Below are 21,553 nucleotides of genomic sequence, written 5' to 3'. Positions count from 1 at the left end.
GGCTGAAGTCTCTCTGCCTTCACTCTTTTTGCCCTAAGGGTGCCCTGAGCCTGACCTCTCATTCACAGCCTCTCTGCCTCATTTATCACGAATACATTTTACATCCCACTCTGCTCAAGAGTAAAAGATCCAAGGTGCAAATGAATGGGAGGGAAATGCAGGGGGAGGCTCTCTGTGGGGTCTATGGAGCTGGGTGGAGGATTGGGGGACTCAAGGCAGCATCTTGTGTGGTTGGACCGGCCTAAGGGTGGGGCTATGCAGAAGGGAGAGTGAGCACTGGTTCTGGGCCATCCCAGGGAAGGTGAGGAGGTGACTCTGGGACCATTCTCTGAATCTGTGCCCGCAGAGGTGACAGGAAGGGGAAGACAGGGTTGAATTCCTTTCGGTGAGTTAAATGTCTCAATGGTCTGCTCCACAGGGCTAGAGGCACAAGGGTGCAGGGTCAAGGGATGGTCACTATGAGGAACGTGTCCCTGGGGATCTTGTAGGGCAGGAAGGAGAGATAAAAGTGGAAACACCTTCAACAGAGGGAAGGCTGGACTGTTTCAACGAGAATCAATGCAGTTTGAACACTTGCAGAAGACTGGACTTAAACTCAAAACCATAAGGGTGGGGACACTTCCTCACACTAGGAGCTCAGGCCACCTGCTGAGGGTGCAGTCCAGGGAGGGTGGCAGAGAAGGTGATAGTGAGGTTGTTCAGACCCAGCACACTCTTCTCTGCAGAAGAGTTGACATGAGGGGTCTTAAAACCCCCTTGGCAGCAGCACCCACTTTTACCTGCTCCAGGCATGGGTAGAGGGATGGGGCCAGGACTTGGTCCCTCCACCCCCCCCTCTCTCAGGCCACCTGCTCTGGCATACGCAAGGGAGACGCAGACCTCTCAGCATGATGCCCATGGCAAGCTTCTAGCACGAACTCCTTAATTCAGGGTCAAAGCGCGCCTACATAAGATGGGAAGAAGATGCAAGTGTGGAGGAAAAGGGAGAAGAGGAGTGCTGGCTTGCTCCCTTCTCCCTGCACCCCAACCACTGAGTGCTGTTAGCACCTCTGAATCTCCTGTTTATATGCCTAGCAAGGTCAGAGAGGTGGTGACTATCCTAAGTCTCCACTGGAGCTAAATCACACAAAAAGACTGTTGAGAAGAAATTTCTAGAAACAAGAGATTTATTATTTTTCCTGGAAAAGTGAGGGAAAGAAACAGTGTCCAACAGAGGGATGTCCCCAAGCCAATTCCATGTTCTTTGCATGTCTTCTCTAAATACTAAACATCCCTTGGGTGTTTAGCACCAAGCAATTCATGCAAACTAGAACTTCCTTTGAGAGGAAGGTTGAATTCTGACCCAGAATTATATTATTTTTTAATGTGCTGCCAATTGCACCACACATTGCAGGGATGGCTCAGACATTTCCCCCCCTTTAACATCTAAAAACCAGAGCGGCTAACCACATTTGGTGTAGCGGGGGGAGTCCATGCGTGTCCTTATCATTAACCATGACAGAAAAGCACACGTGGCTTGTATCTCAAGCTGTCTTCAGTAAAGTCTATTTTGCTTGCAATAGTTTTATTATCCTGCATCCTCTTCTCCAAGTTGTGTTCTCTGTAAGAGACATACTGGGAAATGCTATCACTTAAATCTTACTTTTTCCTTTTTTCCCCTTGGGGGCACCTGGCCAGCGGAATCCACGCAGGTGCAGGCAGTCAGCGACGTTGTGTGCGATGTAGTAGAGGTTCAGCATCGCAGCTGGGCTGAGGATGTCCACTTCTGGTTTCTTCGGCTTCTTCCCCCGAGACTTGACCAGGCCTTTTCCTTTTTTCCCTTTACCTGGCTTTCAAAGACAAGTATATATGTACACATATGTGGCAGAAGTTAGTTTATAATAACCTTGACATAAATTTCAACATTTCCTATTGCACTTAGAAAAAAAAATTCCTAGAAGGGAAAAAAAAAGCCAAACAGCAGTAACCATAAAAACTTTGGCATGGAGTGGGAGGGCCCACATGAGACCTCTTGGGGGGGACTGTCCACGAAATACCCCGGATGAAAACAGACCCAGCTAGTACAATGTGTGGACCTTTTTTTGCATTGTGATTTGAATACATAAGTTATAGAGACTTTTTAAGGCAATCAGGGAAATTTGGTAATATCAAAAATTATTCATTCTGCTAGGTTTGACGATACTATCAGGTCATGGAAGAAAATGTTCACACATTTCACAGGAATGAAATCAAAGGTCTGAGATTTTGTTTTTCTTTTCTATTTCTCCCCCAAACACTATCCCTTAAATACCCCCTTGTCTCTGTCCTTCCTTCCTCCTTCTTAACCTCAGAGCCCTAAGTGTTTGTCGATGTCCACTAGTTTTTGAGGTAATTTTCGTTATCAAATCATCTACTATGTAAATGTCTCATATTTGTTTTTATCGTTCTGACTTGCTTCGCTACACACAGGTCTCTCAAACTCCCTCCATTTTGTTGAAAATGCTGCATTTTATCTTTCTATATGGCTGATCCACAGTGAGGTTATAACATGAGACCTTGATCCAGTCACCTGTTGATGGACATTTAGGCTGCTTCCATGTCCTAGCTATTATAGATAATGCTGCTGAGATTTGTTTTAAAATACTGTAGCTTCCTCTTCTCCCTGTCACCCCCCAAAAAAAGGAAGATGAAGCAAAATCCTCATGATTTCTGAAGCTGAGAAGTGGACATACGAATGGATTCACTTATTAAATGGACTGTTTCCATATATTAATCCACTACATGACAGATTCATTTTGCTGTTTGTATTTCTATGTACCTTAGGAAATTTTTATAATAAAAATTAAATTGAATACTATTAGATACCTGGGACACAAATACACTTTGGCACTTGTTATGTTATAGTCACCAACTTAATTAAGCAGCATGAGGATTGAGAGCTGTGAATACAAGCACTGAGCATAGTGTCTGACATGAAACTTTCAAGATATGACGGTTGCCACCCCCCATCAGTGCTCATCCTCAGAGCCAAATTTCAAAAAGTGGAAAAGCAGAGGCTTGGCAAGGCCACAGGCAAACCTGCATCGAGCCGGCTCAGCACCTGGGAAGAAATTATCTCTAAAGTTTGCTAGAGCCGCACAAAGCTGAGCTGACTTCTGTCCTAGGACCCAACCATCCAGAAAACAGACAGAGGGGGACCATTTAGAAAGTGTCTCATCTAAGGAAAGGAGAAGAAAGTGTGTAAATTTTCAAGGATGTCTGCAAGGGCTAAATATTATATAAAATAGATGCACTGTGAAGTGAAAAACTGCACTTTAAAAAATGCCATAAGCTAAACAAACAGAAAAATAGTTAATGTGTTTTTTAAAAAAAACCTAAAGTACATTTTTGTTTAGTAAAATGGAGTACATTTCTAGATTCAAAAGCCAGGAACTATGGTGAAAAGTAATTCACAACCCAGCAGCCTGGCTTCTATGAGGAAATCCAAGAGAAAAGAAACAAACTGAAGCCCCACAGAGGTGCAACTTTGATGTTTTTATTGAAAATTTTGAAATCTGTAGAAATTGGTAAACCGTTTCTAACATTTATATGAAAAGTCAAAGGATATAAGATAGAAGTCTGACATTTTTATTTAAAGTTCTCATCTTTTTAGAAGATTGTAAGGTTCACATGGAAATGCAAAGAGCTTTGAAAAATAACAAAGGGCTAACACTATCTTATTTCAAAATTATTATAAAGCTACGGAAACCAGCTGGTGTGGTATTGGTGTCAAGACAGACACGTGGATCAATGCAACAGATTAAGGAGTTCAGAAATAGACCCACACATATAGGAACAAGTGATCGTCAATGAAAGCACCAAGGCATTTCAATGGAACAAGGAGAACCTTTTCAATAAATGGTGCTGGAACAATCAATACCATAGGTATAAAAATGATCCTCAATTCATACTTGAAGCATGTATAAAAACCAACTCAAAATAGACCCAAATATAAAGCCAAATACTGTAAAACTTCTAGAAGAAAATGTAGGAGAGAAAACCTTTGTGACTTTGTATTAGGTAAAGTTTCCTGAATATGACACTGAAAGTATAACTCGTGAAATGAAAGAACAAGTTGGTAAATTCACCATTAAAATGAAAAAAAATGTGCTTTTCAAAAAATATTGTTAAGAGAATGAAAAGTCAAGTCACAGATTGGTAGGAAATAATTGCAAGTCATATATTTGATAGAAGCTTTATATACACTCTTAGCTATTTAAATAGGTTTTTTTTTTTTATAGAGGCATGTTTTATTTATTTATTTGTTTGTTTGTTTTGTTTATACACGCACTGGGTACAGTCAGAAGCGCTGGAGGGTGAGAGAATTCACCAGAGCCAGAGCGGGGAGCAGAGCAGGCAGACCGAAGTACACTGCTGAGGGGAGCAGCAGGCGGCAGGAGAGGTCTGCGCGCCATGTGGGACCCTCCTCCGGTGGCCGGGGAGCAGCCGGGGATCGAACCAGCGCCGCAGAGGCCGCGTGCAGCTTCGCAATCCAGCGCTCAACCGCTGCGCCACCGTGGAGGCCCACTCTTAGCTATTTAATAGTATTTTTAAAATGTATTATTGTACATTTTCCTAATGAGAGGCGTAGTCTGTGAGTTCACCACTGGATTCCTGGGGCCTATACCAACGTTTGGCACATTGCAGGGATGAATAAATATTTGCTGAGTGAGCAAGTTGCAATTCAGGTGCTGTAAAGAAACCAAATGTTGATTTCTGCTTTTCTGAATGTTTAGATGCCTCTTTCCTTCATTCAACAAATATTTAAAAAAATACCTGCTGTGTAGCAGGCCCTGTATTAGACGGAGAGCAAAGCACACCTGGATTCTGTCCCCATGAGGCCATCCAGTGAGGGAGAAATCAAACACAGTCATTCACTATGCTGTCAAGGGAGAGCCCAGGGTACAATGGCATTATGATGACAGGACGGGCAGGGGAGCCCTAGGGGCCCAGTCTGGGGTATGAAGGAAGAGGCTTCCTGAAGAAGGGCCTGTGGGCTATGGGTTGGGAAATCCCAAATGAACCAACCGCCTGTGCAAAGGCTCCCCCCCAAAAAAGGTCAATGTGGCCATGTGGTTGCTCAGAGGCAAGCAAGGGGAGGCAGTTGCGGTTGGTTGAGGAAAGGTAGGCAAAGTGCAGCTATCAACAAAGGGAATATCAACCAAAAGGAGTGACTCGGGAATGACTCTCACTTTAAATCAAGAGAAACTAGGGCTTTTATAAGCAACGAACTGGAAGGAACATAGAGATCGACCAAAGTTCTATCTCGCAACCTAATGGAGGCTGGAAGTGATGAGTAAGGCAGAGCACCCAGTCGCTGCACCAAGGGACAGTAGGGAAACAGGAGGCTCATCCCGCTCAGCCTTGAAGAAAAGTTTGAGATGGGACAGGTACAAAGGCTTCCAGCAAAACGTGGGTCTAGTGTGAGATGTGATTTTTTTGGGTTATTCTGTTAAAGCAGAGAAGATAATGCCTTAGATAAAGCTCAAGGGGTTGAGTCCTCTTCACCAAGAGCTCTGAGCGCCAGCTCAACCACAGCATAATTACTCTAGCCGACTGAAAGTCTCTGAGGAGCTCAGGTGGTGAATACCAGATCACAGCTGTTCTGGGACTATCAGGGATGGGGCGGGGGTGAAGAGCCCCTGGACAGTGAAGGGGGGCGACAGGCCGACTTCAGGCAGGTGGCAAGGAGGGCCTGACCACACAGCGGCCATGAGGGTGGGAGGCCAGTCCTGAGTGACCGGGTGAGCGCCCAGGAACCAGAATGCTTGTGAGCTCCGGCCAGGTGACCGGATGTGCCATTGGAAAGCGCAGAGACTGCTGTGTTAAAACAAAACGAAACAGCTGGATTCTGGACACAGTTTTAAAAGGGTCTCTGGTGGAGAAATACAGCGGGAGACTGGGGACCGAGGCCTGCGGTTTCGGCACCGTCTGGCTTAACGCGGAGCTCTGTAAGCCAAAGACTTGAAGTGAGAAGGATGCTGCAGGCTTTCTAGGATATAAAATGCAAAAATGTCCTGCACAAAGATCTCCTTCCTTTGCCTTTCGTCAATATGGGGCTGGGGGAGAGAAATCGCTCCCTGGAGTCTGCTGTGGGGGCCGCACGGGGGCTCCTGTCCAACTTTCTTAATTCGCCCAGAGTCCTCCCGCCCCGGGCGGGAGGCAGGTCGGGGTGCAGCGGTCAAGCGCCCGGGCCAGCTGCTGCGGGCTCGGCCCGGCGCCCTGGGGTTCCCACACCAGGTACCGGCCTCGATTTCTCCCCCACACCCCACCTTCTGGGTGTTAAAGTGGCTCAAGAGAACTAAGGCACTAAAACCAACCCTCTCACACACAAGAGACTCAGCCTGATTCTGAGTCTGCGGGAAGTGGGGGGGGGGTGGACCCCACTTGGGGAGCCCCTCTCCCCTTCATCTCCGATTCCTTTCAGGCCACTGGGCTGGACCCCGCTCTCAGCGAGCGGCCGAGAGGCGCCTCGGGACCCCTCCGCGGCTCCAGCGGCCGCCTCGCCACCTAACCGAGCCGCGCATTACCATGGCGGCTCCTCGCTCAGCCGGGCCGGCGACCGTGGCATGGGCTCGCGACCCTGTAGAGAAGAGGGCGCCCAGCGGCCGGCATCACCCGCGCGGCGCTCGCGCTCGTCCTCGGCTCTGGCCTCCGCGGGCCCGCGGCGGGCTGGGGCGCGCACAATGGCGGGGCCGCGCGCGCCGGGGGCGGGCCGCGCACTGTTTACCCGTTGCCAGGAGACCGGGCCCGGCGCGGAGCCCAGGGCCCCGCCCCGCCCGCTCAGCCCGCTCTGCCCGCTCAGCCCGCTCAGCCCGCCCTGCTGGCCGCGCCGCCGGGGCTGGGAAGTTCACCTCGCGCGGCGGCGTCGACCGCTTCGAGCGCTCGGAACCCTGGTTGGGCCCTGGGGCTTCTAGGCGAGTTCGGGGCCCGGAGTCGGGGGGCGGGGGTTTGGGGTGCGGGGCCTGGAGGACACCCTGCAAGGGGCGGGCCAAGGGTGGTGCTTGGGCGTGGGAGGGACTGGCTTGGCTGTGAGCTGACTCGGGGGGAGTACAGCTCGACCCCTCGCTGGCTGACCTTGGGGAAGTCATCAAAGACTGCGTGACCTTTTGGGAAAACGACCAAGGACTTTGAGGGTAGAGTGGGAACAATGTTTGTAAAAGAGCCTGGTAAGGTCCCCAGAGAGTAAAGGACTGAAAAAGTCACTAACCCTAATTGAGATTAGAAAGAATACAGTAGGGTTGGTTCCACTGCCAGCTTTGTGAGGTTCATCCTGACATCTTCCTGTAGGGGAAGGGTGGTTTGGGAGCACGACTTATTCTTTGTTATGGCTCTTACGCCTTTAAATTAAATAAACAATTACTCAGACAGTGTTTTACTGTTAAAGTTTTTTTTTTGGGGGGGGGGAGAGGTGGTAGTCAAAATGGGGACAGAGCAGACATTAAAAATGACAGGTGCCAGGGTGTATTAAGCTAATGTGACTAATGAGTGATTGGAAAGGCCCCTCTGAGGAGGTGACGTTTCAACTGAAATTTGGGTAAGGAGCAGTCAACCACACCAAGATCAGGGAGAGGGACCTTGCAGGCCTAGGCCAAAGGGAGGCGACTGGTTTGGGAAGCAGGGGTGGAGTCTTGAAAGGCTCTGCAACCCTGAGTAAGGTGCTTTGTCTGTCTTCTTTGGACCGATGATCTGGCTTCCAATGGGGAGTGTATTTATGTACCAGGTTTTCATAGTGTGCTTTCCCTAAACAAAATAAACTGAATACTTTTGACTTGTAGTGTTTTCTGAGCCCACATAGACCTTCTTCCCCTCTCTCTGCCTGCGCTTTCTCCTTTGCTGTCCCTCTCAATACCTGGGTGGGAGTGGCCCACACCCCCTGCTTACGCTTGTTTGGATCATTACAGTGCTCTCAGGTGAACCCCTACAGCGTTACTGGCACATCTGTGCCAGTCCTGCTTTTCCAGAGTTCCTAAGTGGTGATCCAGAGTCCTGCCTCAAAAGCAGACCAATGGTTGGGGGGTGACATGGTGGGGTGGGAGAGAATTGACCCTGCAAAGCGTGAACAGGAAAAATTAGGGAGTGATAGAAATGTTCTGTATCTTGATTGTAGGTGGTCACACCAGTGCAGGGCTAGCTGTATAATATGTGTGACTCAATGCAATGAAAATATGTGGAAGGAGGAGAAAATGCCACTGAAGATGCTAAATTATAAAAGGTTTTCCTTTTTGCTGTGTTGTCTAATCCAACCTAACATGCTGTTTTTTTAAAAGATTTATTTATTTATGCATACAAGAACTGGGGTACAAGCCAGAGGTGTGGGGGGTGAGAGGATTCACTAGAGACAGATGGGGAGCAGAACAGGCAGATCTACTGAAATATACCGCTGAGGGGCGCAGTGGGTGAGTCAGGAGAGGTCTGCTGTGCCATGTGGATAGCTCTTTGGCCGGGGATCAAACTTGTGCTGCAGTGGCTGCGGATGGCTTCATAGGTTAAGTCTTAACCACCTACACCACCAGGGACGCCCCCTAATATGCTGTTTTTTATTTGCTATTGAATGCGGTGTCCCCAGGGAACGGGGACAGTCTCCTTCCCAGGTCTCTTCCCTTCCTGAGTTTGATTCCAGTGAGCTAACCCACATGGCTCAGCAGACCTCTCTTGTCTCCCCTGCTGCTCCCTTTAGTGGTGTATTTTAGTAAATCTGCGTGTTCTGCTCCCCACTCTGTCTCTGGTGAATCCTCGAATACCCCAGTGCTTCTATGCATAAATAAACCTTAAAATATATATATTTCTAAAAAAATGGTTTAGTTATGATCAGAGTAAGTTCAATGGCAGCACCCTTTTCCATTAACCAAATGGATCTTTAGCCTTTGCACTGGAGAAAGGTTTTAGCATTGACCTACAAGTTGGTAGGAGGGCTGCTGAGATGTGTGGCTGAAAGGCTGTTTTAACACAGATGCAACAGAAAATGTCATTGATAACATGTATTTTTCTTAAATATCAGTCCACATAAGAATCACTTAATGCTTAGGACTTAAGATAAATCTGTTTATTCTACAAGAACTGAACAAATCTTGCTGCATAAAAGGGGAGATGATGTTAAATGTAGATAACTATTCAAACTCCCATTGGAATGGCACTAATTTTATCTATTTGTGAAAATACATTTTTACATATTTTTTAAAAACAGTAAAATTACTGTGCTGTTCTTTAGGGGTAAAAAAGCCATTACAGAATTGAAGCATGAATCTCCAAACTTAGATTATTCTGTATTTCTCAGAAGTTACATATAAAAATACCTATTTCTTTTTTTCTGCTCTTGTAAGTGGGTACTTTCCTTGCTTATTTCCTTTTTCTTTTTGGGTCATTAAGGTCAATGGTATAGCACTGCCTTCATTTCACCCACTAGAGTCCCAATATTAAAGAGGAAGTTATAGAAAAAAATGTCCTTTGTAGGTAATTTCCTCAGGTCAGTCACAAGGGTCTCAGCAGTGAGAACCTTGGAGTGAAGTAAGAGTACTTGAAACAGACTCAGAAGAGGACATTATCTAGAACAGGAATCAGCAGACTTGGAGAGCAAATATTTTCGGTTCTGCAGTTTTATGTCCTTGTGTAACTGCTGATGTTGGACAATAACATTTATATATAACATGAATGAGCATGGCTGTGTTCTAATAAAATTATTATGGAAACAAATATGAATTTCATAGAATTTTCATGTGTCATAAAATATTTTTCTTCTATGAACTTTCCCCCTAACCATTTAATGTAAAAACCTTTCACACCTCACAAGCTGTATAAAAATTGCTGCTCTGCTCCCCGCTCTGGCTCTGGTGAATTCTCTCACCCTCCCGCGCTTCTGACTGTACCCAGTACTTGTATAAATAAATAAATCTTTAAAAAAAAAATTGATGGTGGGCTAGATTTGACTAATGGGCTATTGTTTGTGGATTCCTGAGCTGCAGAATTAAGATGCTATTTATTATTCTTGCTGGGAGATCTTTTAATAGGGAGGGGGATGAGGTGAGGAATAATGATAATCAGCAACTGCGGAATACTCATGTTTAGCAAACATTATTCTAAATATTAGATACATATTGATTCATTTAATCCTTATAACTCCAGAAAGTACTATTACCCCACTTTACAAGTGGGAAAAACTCACATACCACACAGCTGGGAGAGGCAGAGCCTGGGTACAATAACTTACCAAGTAGGGTCCAACACCGTCAGTCTGAGCCACTATGCTGTACAGCCCTTCTGGGTAAAACATGTCATTTTATGAAGAATACGTATTTTCACAGGCGTCCACATAGAGGATCTTTGTCCTGCCAGCTCCATTAAGCATTTGAACAAAAAGTTACAGAATGTTCGAAGTAATGTTTCCATTTCAGACAAGGAGACAGATGGTGCTATCTTATTTAGTAAGAAGTCACTGTCACCAAAGGTGTTTGAACAGAGGTGGGATGGCTTTTGTATTCTTTCAGTTCCTTAGGAGGACTTTGGATATTTTCTCATCTATGAAATAGAAGTAAAATTTTTAAATCTTTGCTTTTTGAAATTTAAATCTTGTTACCACTGGATAAAATACCCTGATCACCTCCCCATATAACACTCAGGCACAATATCATTACATTTTCAGGATCTGGGGCTCTGAATAGTAGGAAATTCTATTTCACATTGCTTTGACCTATTACTATGAGAATGGAATGAATCTTCCATAACCTCATGCCTACCCCAACACACACACCACACACACACACCATTCTTCCTATTTACACCCTTTCTTTTCACCATTCTACCTAGCTGAAAAAAAACTATTTGAAAGCAATCTTAGGGGACAATTATTTAATCATTTAATGTATTAAATTATTAAATGTACAGTCATTTACAAATGTTGGTATGGAAAAATAATTCTCCAGGATAAATGATAAAGATATAGAAAATGCTCCTGTTTATTTAAATAATTGTTGGCAAGGAGATGTGGGGTATTATAAGAACTTTCTGAAAGAATAAAAAATAGAAAAAAATACTGATAGTGATTACTTTGAAAGAAAAAGCAAGTGTCTTAGGATGGGAGGTTACACATTTCACTGTGTACTCTGAAAACTCACTTGAAATTTTTTTTGTATCTTAATAAAAACATAAATGTATTCCTGAGTTTCACACCTACTTCTTCATGTTATATCCTCTACCAAAGCCTTAAACTCTTTGAGTTTCCTTCAACTACATCAATAGCTGCAAATATTCTCCAAACAAAAATAACTTACCCTGAGCCTTAGCTTACACCTCTGGTGATGAGAGCAGGGAAGAGTAGATGAGTCAATATTGCTATTTGTTGGGTGTAATATGGGCATTAGGGGGTTGAATGGTGGTGCCCCCCAAAAAACATGTTCAGATCCTTGTCCTCAGAACCTGTATACTTTATTTTTTTTAAAGATTTATTTATACATACAAGAGCTGGGGCTACAGGCCAGAGATGTGGGGGGTGAGAGGATCCGTCAGAGGCAGAGTGGGGAACAGAACAGGCAGACTGACTGAAATACACTGCTGAGGAGAGCAGCAGAAGAGTCAGGAGAGGACTCCTGTACCATATGGGTAGCTCCCTGGCCAGCCTGGGATTGAACTCGTGCTGCAGAGGCTGTGGATTGCTTCACATGTATACTTTATATAACAAAAGATGTAATAAAATAAAGGATTTTAAATGAAGGAGCTTATGGTGGATTAGCCCGATGGACACTAAATACAATTAGATCTTTGTAAGAGAGAGGCAGCGGGAGTTTTGAGAGAAGGAAGCAATGTGACTACAGAGGCAGAAATTGAAATGATATGTCACAAACCAAGGAATACCTGGAGCCCCCAGAAGCTTTGGAAGGGACAAGGAATAGATTCTTTCTAGAGTGCCTGGAGGGAATGCTGTGGTGCTCATACTTTAATTTCAGACTTCTGGCCTCCAGAACTGAGAGAATATATTTCTTTTGTTTCAAGCCACTCAGTGTCTGACAACTTGTTACAGTGATCCTAGGAAAATAATACAGTGGGGAAGAAGATGTAACAAAAACTGTCAGGTTTCTGGATCCCATAAATATATTCATGGTTCTTATTCAAATAATGCCATAGCGTGATTGTACTGAGGTACCTCCTTTGTAGGCATTTTGACTGTTACTGTTGAAACTATAAAGTAGTATCATCTTGGTCAGTGAAAATACTAGGTGTCCCATAAACGTCTAAGGAATGCTGTTAAAGGAATTCTTGTACTGGATGGAGATTGACCTATATGATCTCAGATCCCTTTTAACTAAAGAATATATTTCCAAGAAAAATTTGCTTGCAAATTCTGAGGTTTAATTTTTTTATAATTTATTTTTTTAATTTATATCTTTTACATCATTGTGAATTCCCCATAAAATTCCCACCACCAGTTCACCTGTGAACCTTCACCACAGTCTGAGGTTTAATGTTTTAAGAATAATATTGGTTAGAGAAACATGCCGAATTTGCGTTTTCCTAGGAAAGGTGTTTGAAGGTTTTAAGGTTCTCAAGATTTACCTTCTATGAACTTTTCAGATAGCAATTCAGATAGAATGCCAGGGGCTACTGAAAATTTACTAGTGGAAAAATAAGTAAAATAACTGGTTTTCCAAAATTCATCGGTTAGGTTTTAATTATGCCAATATATCCAAAAGTATTTGCATATTGTTACAATGGTTTGTCAATATAGACAAGAGCTGGGGTACAGGCCAGAGGTGCAGGAGGGTGAGAGGATTCACCAGACAGAGTAGGGAGTAGAATAGGCTGATGACCGAAAGCACTGCTGAGGGGAGCAGCGGGCGAGACAGGAGAGGTCTGCCGCGCCATGTGCGTCTCTCCCCGGCCGGCTGGGGATTGAACCCATGCTGCAGAGGCTGTGGACAGCCCCACGATCAACCCGCTGCGCCACCGGGGAGGATCTGATTTCTCTTTTTGTTCCATCTTATTTTAGACATTACACATTTCCTTATATTGTTATTCTGCCACCATATAAATAGCTCAGTGTTGAGTGGTGCAATTTTAAGGGAGGTAAATTATTCTCTTCACTATCACTATACAGTCATAGCGGTTGAGGGAAAGAGAAAAAGCAGGAGGAGGCCCAGAGGCAGACAAAGGTTATATTTAATGGCCAGATAATAAAATCATGCTTTAGCCATATAAACTCTGAAATGTATTCTGATATTCCTCATATTGAAAAGCATCATATAAAATATGTACTCATATTAAATACATGTAAGAACAGTACCAGCTCCTATGGAACCTACTACTAAGTATTTTACAAATATTATTTATAGCTAAAGTCTATGATACTTTGTAAAACATTCTTTTATTACAGAAAACATTCTCTTATCACAAGATTATAGAAAATCTGACCTGGAACTCTATTCTAAATAGAAATATTAATTGGCAGTGTCCAGTATTTCTTAGATAATTGCAGGACTTTCTCAGCCTCTGCAAAGTACACGCTTGGCCCCTCACTTCCCAGAGGGCCAAAGGAGGCAAAGTTCATTTTTGACCCAGCTTAGATGATAGGTGGCTATTTAGCTCATCATTTATAGTGTAGATGCCATCAATGTCACAAGTTCAATTGAATGAACGGTGTGATTTTTGTTCAGAATCACAGCTCCATTCTTTAATCTCAGCAAGTATTACTGTAGATATGGTTCATTTCAAGAAGGACTAAGGAAAGAATTAAAACTCACCACAACTACCTGAGAGGATAAATAGAAACCATTAAAACACTCATCTATAGGATTCTCTTTATAGAATAATGGTTATTGTCAGGTGGAATTGGGGATCTATGGACAAGGACAGCCAAGAACATCTCAACTGACAATATCACCATAAAGCATTGAAATGGGTGATTGCAAATGTTAACTGGAATGCTGCTGAAATTCTCAAGAATTTCTAAGAAAGTTCCACCACCAACCAGCCTGAAGATCTATCTTACTGGGAAGCTGCTGTAACTCACTGTCTACCTCTATGTCTGATTCCAGCAGTCTCCCTGTTGGTAGAATATGCTTCTCTGGCCCAGTGTTAGGCTTGTCTGTGTGAACTGCTTTTGGCCTGTGAAATATGAGCAATTTGGCTTATGCCATATCCAAGTAGAGTATGGCTTGGTCTCTGGCTCCTGCCCTTCAATATGAGAACAATATATTCCAGGTAGGTGCTATTCTATCAGATAAGATACAGGAGCAGAGCTAATAGCCAGTCAACTGAGTCAGGCAGAGCTGCAAGCTGATGCCCATACCCAATAAACAAGAAAGGTTTGTCATAAATCACAGAGATTTTGCAGTTTTTTGTATTAGTCTACCCCCAGAATACTAGTATAAGATTTGGTATATTCACCCACTTTAATTGTAACCTTTCTTTTTATACTTAATATATCTAAGACTTTTTTGCGACGAATTTAAAGACCAAACTTCTAGTTCCAGTTTACTTTTCTTTTTATTAAAGTGCTTCAGTAAACAGTGTTAACAACCAATGCAAACTTTACTGAAACATTCACAAATAAAAATCATCTACTTTATGAATCACTCAAATAATGCTCTATGTAGTAACAGTAACCACGATTAGAGGTTTTATTCCTGACCATACACAATGTTTTTCAAGCTGGGAGAGTCAACCCAATTAATATATGGGGTTGGCTGTCAAAAACCAAATGCTAATCCCAACAAGATGGTGGAAAAGTGAGGTGATTTGAAACTAATTGCTTGCTCTATTAGCTTTGTTTCTCTATGTGCATTAAAAATTAACCTTCCCTTAGAGAAGAGTTATAAGTAATACAGTATGAATATTAAGCTTATCATACCTCCATGCCTCAGAAAGCATTCATGTGCATATTTTCAAAAGAGGAGTTTACTTATTCTTGACACAATACTACATGACTTGAAGAGAAACTGAAAATTTTCTTTCCTTGAAAATTGTCTTTTCATTTACATTAAAACTATAGATTAATAGGGCTCATAGATGATATGCTCGGCAAATTATTTTACTTGCAACAAGGACTAATTTTCTACTTAGGTAAAATCTACAAATTATTTTAAGAAGTATATCTATTATATACACACATTCTTCATGACCTTTCCAACAAGACAGAAATCCTCCTACCTGAAATCACAAAGAGGTGAAGTCCAAGCTTTACATATTAGAGTCATGGTATAGTTCCTCTGGATACTGTTAGTGACTCTATAATGACTGCAGACGAGACTGGTTGACAAAGGACAGAATAAGCCAATTTTGATGAGACCTCCTATAATAATTAAAGATTCTGTATTGTTTATGTTGACAGGGTTAGGGCTACTAAAGATACAGATGACATAATTGTGGGGCCAGAAGAAAAACTTCTAAAAACCTTGTTTCTCTGGGAAAGTATACATCAGCTCTTATATTTTCAGTACTTTTAGGTGGAAACAGTGGTTGTTAAATCTCCACATGACACTTTGAAACCACCAGTAGTAAAAAGGAAAAAAATCATTAGTCAACATCAGAGAAGAAAAATGGTAAGCTGTGATGCTCCTGGTGTTCTATTCAATTAAAAAATAAGATGATCATGAGCACAAATGTCATCTCAAGAAACAAAACCTCCTATAGTTAACTTGTCATTTAAAAAATGAATTGAGTGAAAAGGATAATTTTCTGCAGTGTATTGAGTCATTTTAAGACTGAAATAGTTTCAGAAAAACATGAGCTATCCTTAGAGGAGGCTTGACTATTCCATATTTGTTGTGGCAAAGTACTCCACACCCTATACAGAGTACACAAGGAAATAATTTCACATTGAACCTAGATCTCTTAGAGAATAAAGAAAAAATACTTTACACAATATACCTTTCTCTAACATGCAGTATTTAGGTAACAGTAATCATCACCCTTCACAAAGGTGCAGGTGCTCTAAAATCATCTTAGATCTAATGATTATAGAAAGAGGTAAGTGTCAACATTTTAAAGTACAGACTTAATATCAAAGTTGGTTTGCCAAACCCTGATAAGTCCTAGGAATCCAGGGAGAGGAAGAGGAAAATGTTCTATTTTATGACCCACACCTCCCATGATTAATGCCATGGATCAAATGCCACAATGAACTTATTCTCATTCTTAGGGTCAGCATAGATTCTAGACAATACCAAAGCAGGGAGTGGTCCCAGCAAAGAGTTAGTCCAAGATTGATCCAGCAGATTTCCAAGGCCACTGGGCACCAAACTGACTCCAGGGCAAGTTGATGAATTTGTTGTGACTCAAGATCCCAGACTTACACTATCTCCAGGCCCAAGAGCCTCCAGGATGGCCCTGAACTATAGTTCATGTCTTTGGGGCTAGGCCCACTTTCTCCTTGACAGGCACTCTTAGAGCTGGAAACAAAGGCTGAAAGGGTAGAATAGGAAGAGCACCATTTATTGGAGCCAACCCCCCATCCATCAGATGTTTTGTTGACAGGAGTTCAGTCAGTGATTCTGGAGAAGCTCCTCCCAACAGATGGGCTGTGAAAACACTTCTCTTTCTAGCCAGAGCTCGTATGAATAGTGGAAATCCTCAGGCAGATCCAACCTCTGCCCAAGCACACTCTGCAAGCAGTTATCTACTGGTGAAAATTCAGAGTCCTGGGGTCTGTCATACCGGCGGCTGTTGAAAGCCTCAATGTTGGCTCTCAAGGTGCATTCTTCTGCTTGGAAGTCCCATGGCCTGGCATCGATGTCTGTGTTGAAAGGAGAGGAAGAAGAAAAGTATATATAACTCAGGACACTGCTCTTCTTACCACAGAACATACTCAGCATTCCTTTTTTTGGTAAAGAGCAAAGTACAGAGTAAGTATACAATATGCTGCCACTCAAGTTTCAAAACCACATACATGCCCACATACGCATACTTGTATTTGCAGAGGCTGACTTGGAAGGATAGTCTAGAAACTGATAAAAGATATTATCTCCAAGAAGGAAATGAGGGCACTGAGAGAGGGGGAATTCTTTTATTACATTTTTTTCCTCATTATTTCTCTACTATTTGCTATTTACAAGTACTATATTGTCTAAAAGGACAACTTAATTCGCTTTATTGATGAGAGTTCTCCATTTGAATGGAATCACCATCTCTCAAGGAAAGGGAAGATGTAGGAAGGAATACAGTGTGGAGAATCAGAATGGACTAATTTACTGAAGACTTTCTAATTCCCTGGGAAATCCTCTGGCACATAAAGTCTATGCGTTAACTTATGTTAAGATTATGAGGTAAAGGCTTCCACAGAGATAAAAACCGAAGACAAATAATCTGCTTTGCTTCTATTTATCTATTTAGCTACTTAGTTCAGGCCAAGAAACATGTATTTCCCAGATATCTTATGTCCCACACTCAATAGTTATCATAAGTATAGTTTGGGTTCATGATGACAAACATGTCATTTGCAGGGTAAAACATTCTCATATTTAAAACACCTGTAAGAATTTAAATAGTTAATTGTGCTTTATGTCTCAGGAGAAGTTGCATCCTGGCTTATCTACCATACCATATGCTTCTTTTAGTTCTCTGTCCTGTTTTTTACAGCATCCTCTGAAATTCAAGTGGGTTACAAAGCCCAGAAAAGACAAGTCATAAGTCATTTTACAAGAAACTCTTAAATGCAATTATATAAAAATGGTCAAATGCTTCTAAACTCTGGTCAATGGTAGGGTAAGATCAATCATATATTATGTCTCCTGATATAAGTCAATTCCCAACGTTATCTGGAATGAACTATATCCAAAAGGTTTAAATTGAATTCTTCACATCTTTAGATCAAATTTTCAATTTTCAGGTAACATTAATAATAAGGGAATAAGGTAAGTGACAACATACAGAAGCAAGCAGACAAATCCAGAAGGCGGATATCCTGTAGAACACCTACTTCTTCAGTTAGCCAGTGTTTGGAGGGGAAAGAAAAGACTGTGCTAGATTCAAAACAAATAAAAGGATATAACAACCAGATGCAATTTGTGGTCGTGAATTGGATTATGACTGGGAAAAATAGCTTTAAAGAACATTTTGGAGCAACTAGGGAATCCTGAAATGGACTTAATTATCAGAAAAATGAAAACATACTGTTATGAAAAGGTGAATACAATGTTAACTGAATAAAGATTACAAGATAACAATACAATTTCCTTTCATTTTAATAAAACTTACACATATGTAGAGAATATCTGGAAGAAAATACAATAAGGTGTTACCAGGGTAATCTTTGAGTGGTACAAATATGTCATAAGGAGGGTAATATAGTAAAATATTGGCTTACTAGTGTTTTCTAACACTAGTGTTTGCAATAATGAAAGGATATTTCTCTTTCAGAGAAACCTGTTACTTATTTAATATTTATTTTTTTACTTATGCATACAAGAACTGGGATGTAGGCAGAGGTGGGGTGGGGGGCGGTAAGAGGATTCACCAGAGACAGAGTGGGGAGCAGAACAGGCAGATCTACTGAAATACACTGCTGAGGGGAGCAGCGGATGGGACAGTAGAGGCCTGCCGCGCCATGTGTGTCAGTCCCCTGGTGTGGGGGGGAGAAAAGGGGCAAGTGGGCAGTTGGGAATCTAACTCTTCAGTCAGTGGCTGCTGAGAGCTTGATAGCGCTGAGATTTAACCCCTCTGCCAACAATGGGGGGCCCAAGAAATCTGTTATTTAAAGGAATGTTTGGAAAGGGGATAATTATCCCTCTATTTGCCTGTTTTATAAAATGGATTTCATAGTTTGCACAGGATAGGGTACATGCTGGAATGCTGGAATTTAGTGCAGCACCTGACCTATAATCACTTATTTTTTCAGCCAAGATATGTAATAATTCATAACAGAAGAGTAGAGATAAATGTTTAATTTTGTTTAAACCCCAGGGAACTCCTGGAAGTCAAAGGTTTTTGAGAATACTCACCATTCCCATAAGCCCAATCATCATTCATACGGTGGCGCACTTTCTGGTAAATGGCTGACATGGTTTTCATGTTGCTTTTCCTCCACTGGCGTCCCAGGTACTTGGTCTGTATCTTTAGTAGTTTCAGGACATAAAGTTGTAGCATTGCCTGCTTGACCTTGAGGGCCCGCTTTAAGATTGGAGCTGATTTAAATACCACCAACATCTGCTCATTGAAAGAGGGATTGGAATGAAGAAAGGGAGATAAAGTTCTAAAATTTCTTGGAGTTTCTAACTCACAGACAAATTAGCCAAAGCTGTCTGGCCTCAGAATCCCTCAAGGAGTTTTTGGGACTTTATGGTCCAGGCTCCACTTAGATTTAGTTTTCAAGAGCATAGAGAAATTACTTGATTTGTATTTCACAATTGAAAATTTGTACTATTCAAAGTGCAAAGAAATCTTTGCACATATCCATTTCCACTCTTACAATTTCTTATAAGAAACAATTCTGGAACAACTCTGTGTGTCCATATATTACTTTTAGTTTTAATACAAATGATAGCCAACCACATATCCAGTCACATTGTTTGATACCTTGCTTTCTATCTAAAAATATATTTTGAAAATTTTTCCATATCAGTATAGAACTTAACTACCTCATTCTTTTTAATGGATGTATAATACCCTTTAATGAGAATATATTTAACCAGTTGGTCCCATATTAGTGAGTAGCAGGTTGTTTCCAATATTTCATGATTACAAACCTAACCACGAAAGTCATACAAAGCAATAAATAATCTTAGGCTTGCATAATTTGGATGCATGACTATAATCCAAATAATAATGCTAACTTCCCTACTGGGGTTGCCTTGAGGTAGGGTCCATTATCCATTACCTTGAAAAGAAATGTGCTGGTGCCTAGAATTAGGAGGTGCTAAGCTTTATGTAGCACTCAGTAGCTTTCCATAGTATATGAAAAACAGAAAGTTCACAAATATTTACTAATTTAAAAAATTCAGTCAGCTGGACACTTCCATTATCTAAAACCCCACTCACCATGGTTCTAGAATGCTTCCATTTGGTCAGTTTATTGAGCAGCCTCAGGAGGTTGATGCAGGAAAAGAGGTTCCTCCAGCAAAACTGGTTGTTGTCTCCAGCTTCCTATAATAAGGCACAGCCACTGTTATCTCATTCCTACTGAAGTCTGGAAGTTTCTGTTGGTCAGTTTAGGTGAGGCCTTTCACATGAAATGCAACATCCTCACCTTCCAGTTTTTGGCCTCAAATTATTATACATTATCTTTCCTCTGGACACATAAAGCTGCCAATCCTAGAAAGCTCTGTACCCAGAGCAAGCCCTGACTAGAAAGATAAATGAACACAAGAAATTGATTTAAACAAGTGTGTGTGTGGGAGTCTTACTGCTTTGGATCAGAAGAGTTGATAAAATTTTACCCCCACATCCTTTTCACTTATATAAGCTATATTTGTAACTGCTAGGAGTTATTCTGGTAGATTTCAAATGATGTTGGCTAGGCCTGATATTCATTACGGTTGAGTTGTTTTACTTTTTTCTTTTATCAGCCCCTACCCTCCTTTATTAAACCATATTACAGTAAATTGCTTAATTCTTCAGCATAGAAGGAAAAATGGCAGATAGTTAAGCCTAACCAGGTGTTTCTTTTATACATTTCTTAATAGCATCTGAGAACCCAACCAGACACGTCAGATGGATGTCAGATTAAAAACAAATAGGAACATTTTTAAAGGACAAAAATAAAGAGTCTTTATGGATTTGGGGGTCTGTACATACAAGTTGGTGTTAAAAGGTATATAAACAAATGAGCACACAGGTGGCCAAACTCATGTCTTGGAAATTTCTCATATCTACAATGGGATCAGACAATGCAGGCATGGGAGACATGTAGAAGTGAGCTGGAATATTACCCTCTTTTTTCCCATATTAATTTGAAGCAAGAAAGTCATATATCTAAATGTGGATTGAGAACCCAACACTTTTTGAGAGTACTAGCCTTTCCTACAAAGAAAATAAAACCAAAGGCCAAAATGTTTCAGGGAAATTTTTTGGAAATATTGTTCTTCCTGTAAATATTCAATACTGTGTTTAGAACTAGTCTCAGGAGAACAATCTGACTCCTTCTAAGGGAAAATTAGATGGGAGTTTCCACTCTGGTGCATCAGCTGGTCTGGGTGTGTAAAACAGATCAGGTTCTATAGACATTACATCTTATAAGGCTAAAGAAGACAGATTTAAATGTTTATTTTTTAAACAGAAGCAAGGGAAACACATGGGATAGGTAAATACATGTCCATTGTGAGCTTCCTCTATCCTAATTTCTAATATGGAAATGGGATTAAAAACCTTGCATTCTCTCGGCAGCACTTCCACTGCCCACCTGGGACTATGCAGGTGCCTCTTTTCACCAACCCTCTTCCTTTGCAGGGCAGCAGCCTCCTGCCTGCCTGTGACCTGTCCATGCCGGGGCTTCTCTTCACTAACATCTCTCAGCGGAGGCAGCTCTCATCAAGGCCACCTGCCTGCAACCATGCAGGCCTCTCTTAGCAAACCTGTCTCTTTCTGGGCAGCTCTTCCTGCCCGCTTGTGTCTA

General features: G+C 41.9%; 2 protein-coding genes across 4 annotated transcripts in view; both read right to left on the bottom strand.

The window, feature by feature from the left end:
* Positions 1-1,157: 1,157 nt before the first annotated feature.
* Positions 1,158-6,651, bottom strand: SMKR1 (small lysine rich protein 1). Its single transcript, XM_037520522.2, has 2 exons — positions 6,549-6,651; positions 1,158-1,829 (listed from the first exon to the last, which is right to left on the bottom strand). Exons 1-2 carry the CDS (start codon positions 6,549-6,551, stop codon positions 1,632-1,634), a joined length of 201 nt encoding a protein of 66 aa, XP_037376419.1. The 5' UTR covers positions 6,552-6,651; the 3' UTR covers positions 1,158-1,631.
* Positions 6,652-10,201: 3,550 nt separating this feature from the next.
* STRIP2 (striatin interacting protein 2) overlaps positions 10,202-21,553 on the bottom strand; it is a 43,251-nt gene continuing 31,899 nt past the window's right edge. Inside the window, exons 19-23 of one of the 3 annotated variants that reach the window (XR_008550853.1) lie at positions 19,981-20,085; positions 18,945-19,149; positions 15,157-16,741; positions 11,866-12,036; positions 10,202-10,533 (exon numbers count right to left, since the gene is read on the bottom strand). Coding sequence is in view for 1 of the 3 variants with exons in the window: in XM_037513059.2 (XP_037368956.1) it covers positions 16,491-16,741; positions 18,945-19,149; positions 19,981-20,085 (561 nt within the window). In the remaining 2 variants the exon portion in view is untranslated. Of the gene's footprint in view, positions 10,534-11,865; positions 12,037-14,480; positions 16,742-18,944; positions 19,150-19,980; positions 20,086-21,553 lie in introns of those variants that run through there. The other 2 variants (XR_008550854.1, XM_037513059.2) reach the window with 2 other exon arrangements.

Source organism: Talpa occidentalis, unplaced genomic scaffold, assembly GCF_014898055.3.
Source record: "Talpa occidentalis isolate TD23 unplaced genomic scaffold, MPIMG_talOcc4v2.1, whole genome shotgun sequence".
Taxonomy (NCBI): Eukaryota; Metazoa; Chordata; class Mammalia; order Eulipotyphla; family Talpidae; genus Talpa; species Talpa occidentalis.
This window is presented reverse-complemented; position numbering and strand designations above follow the sequence as displayed.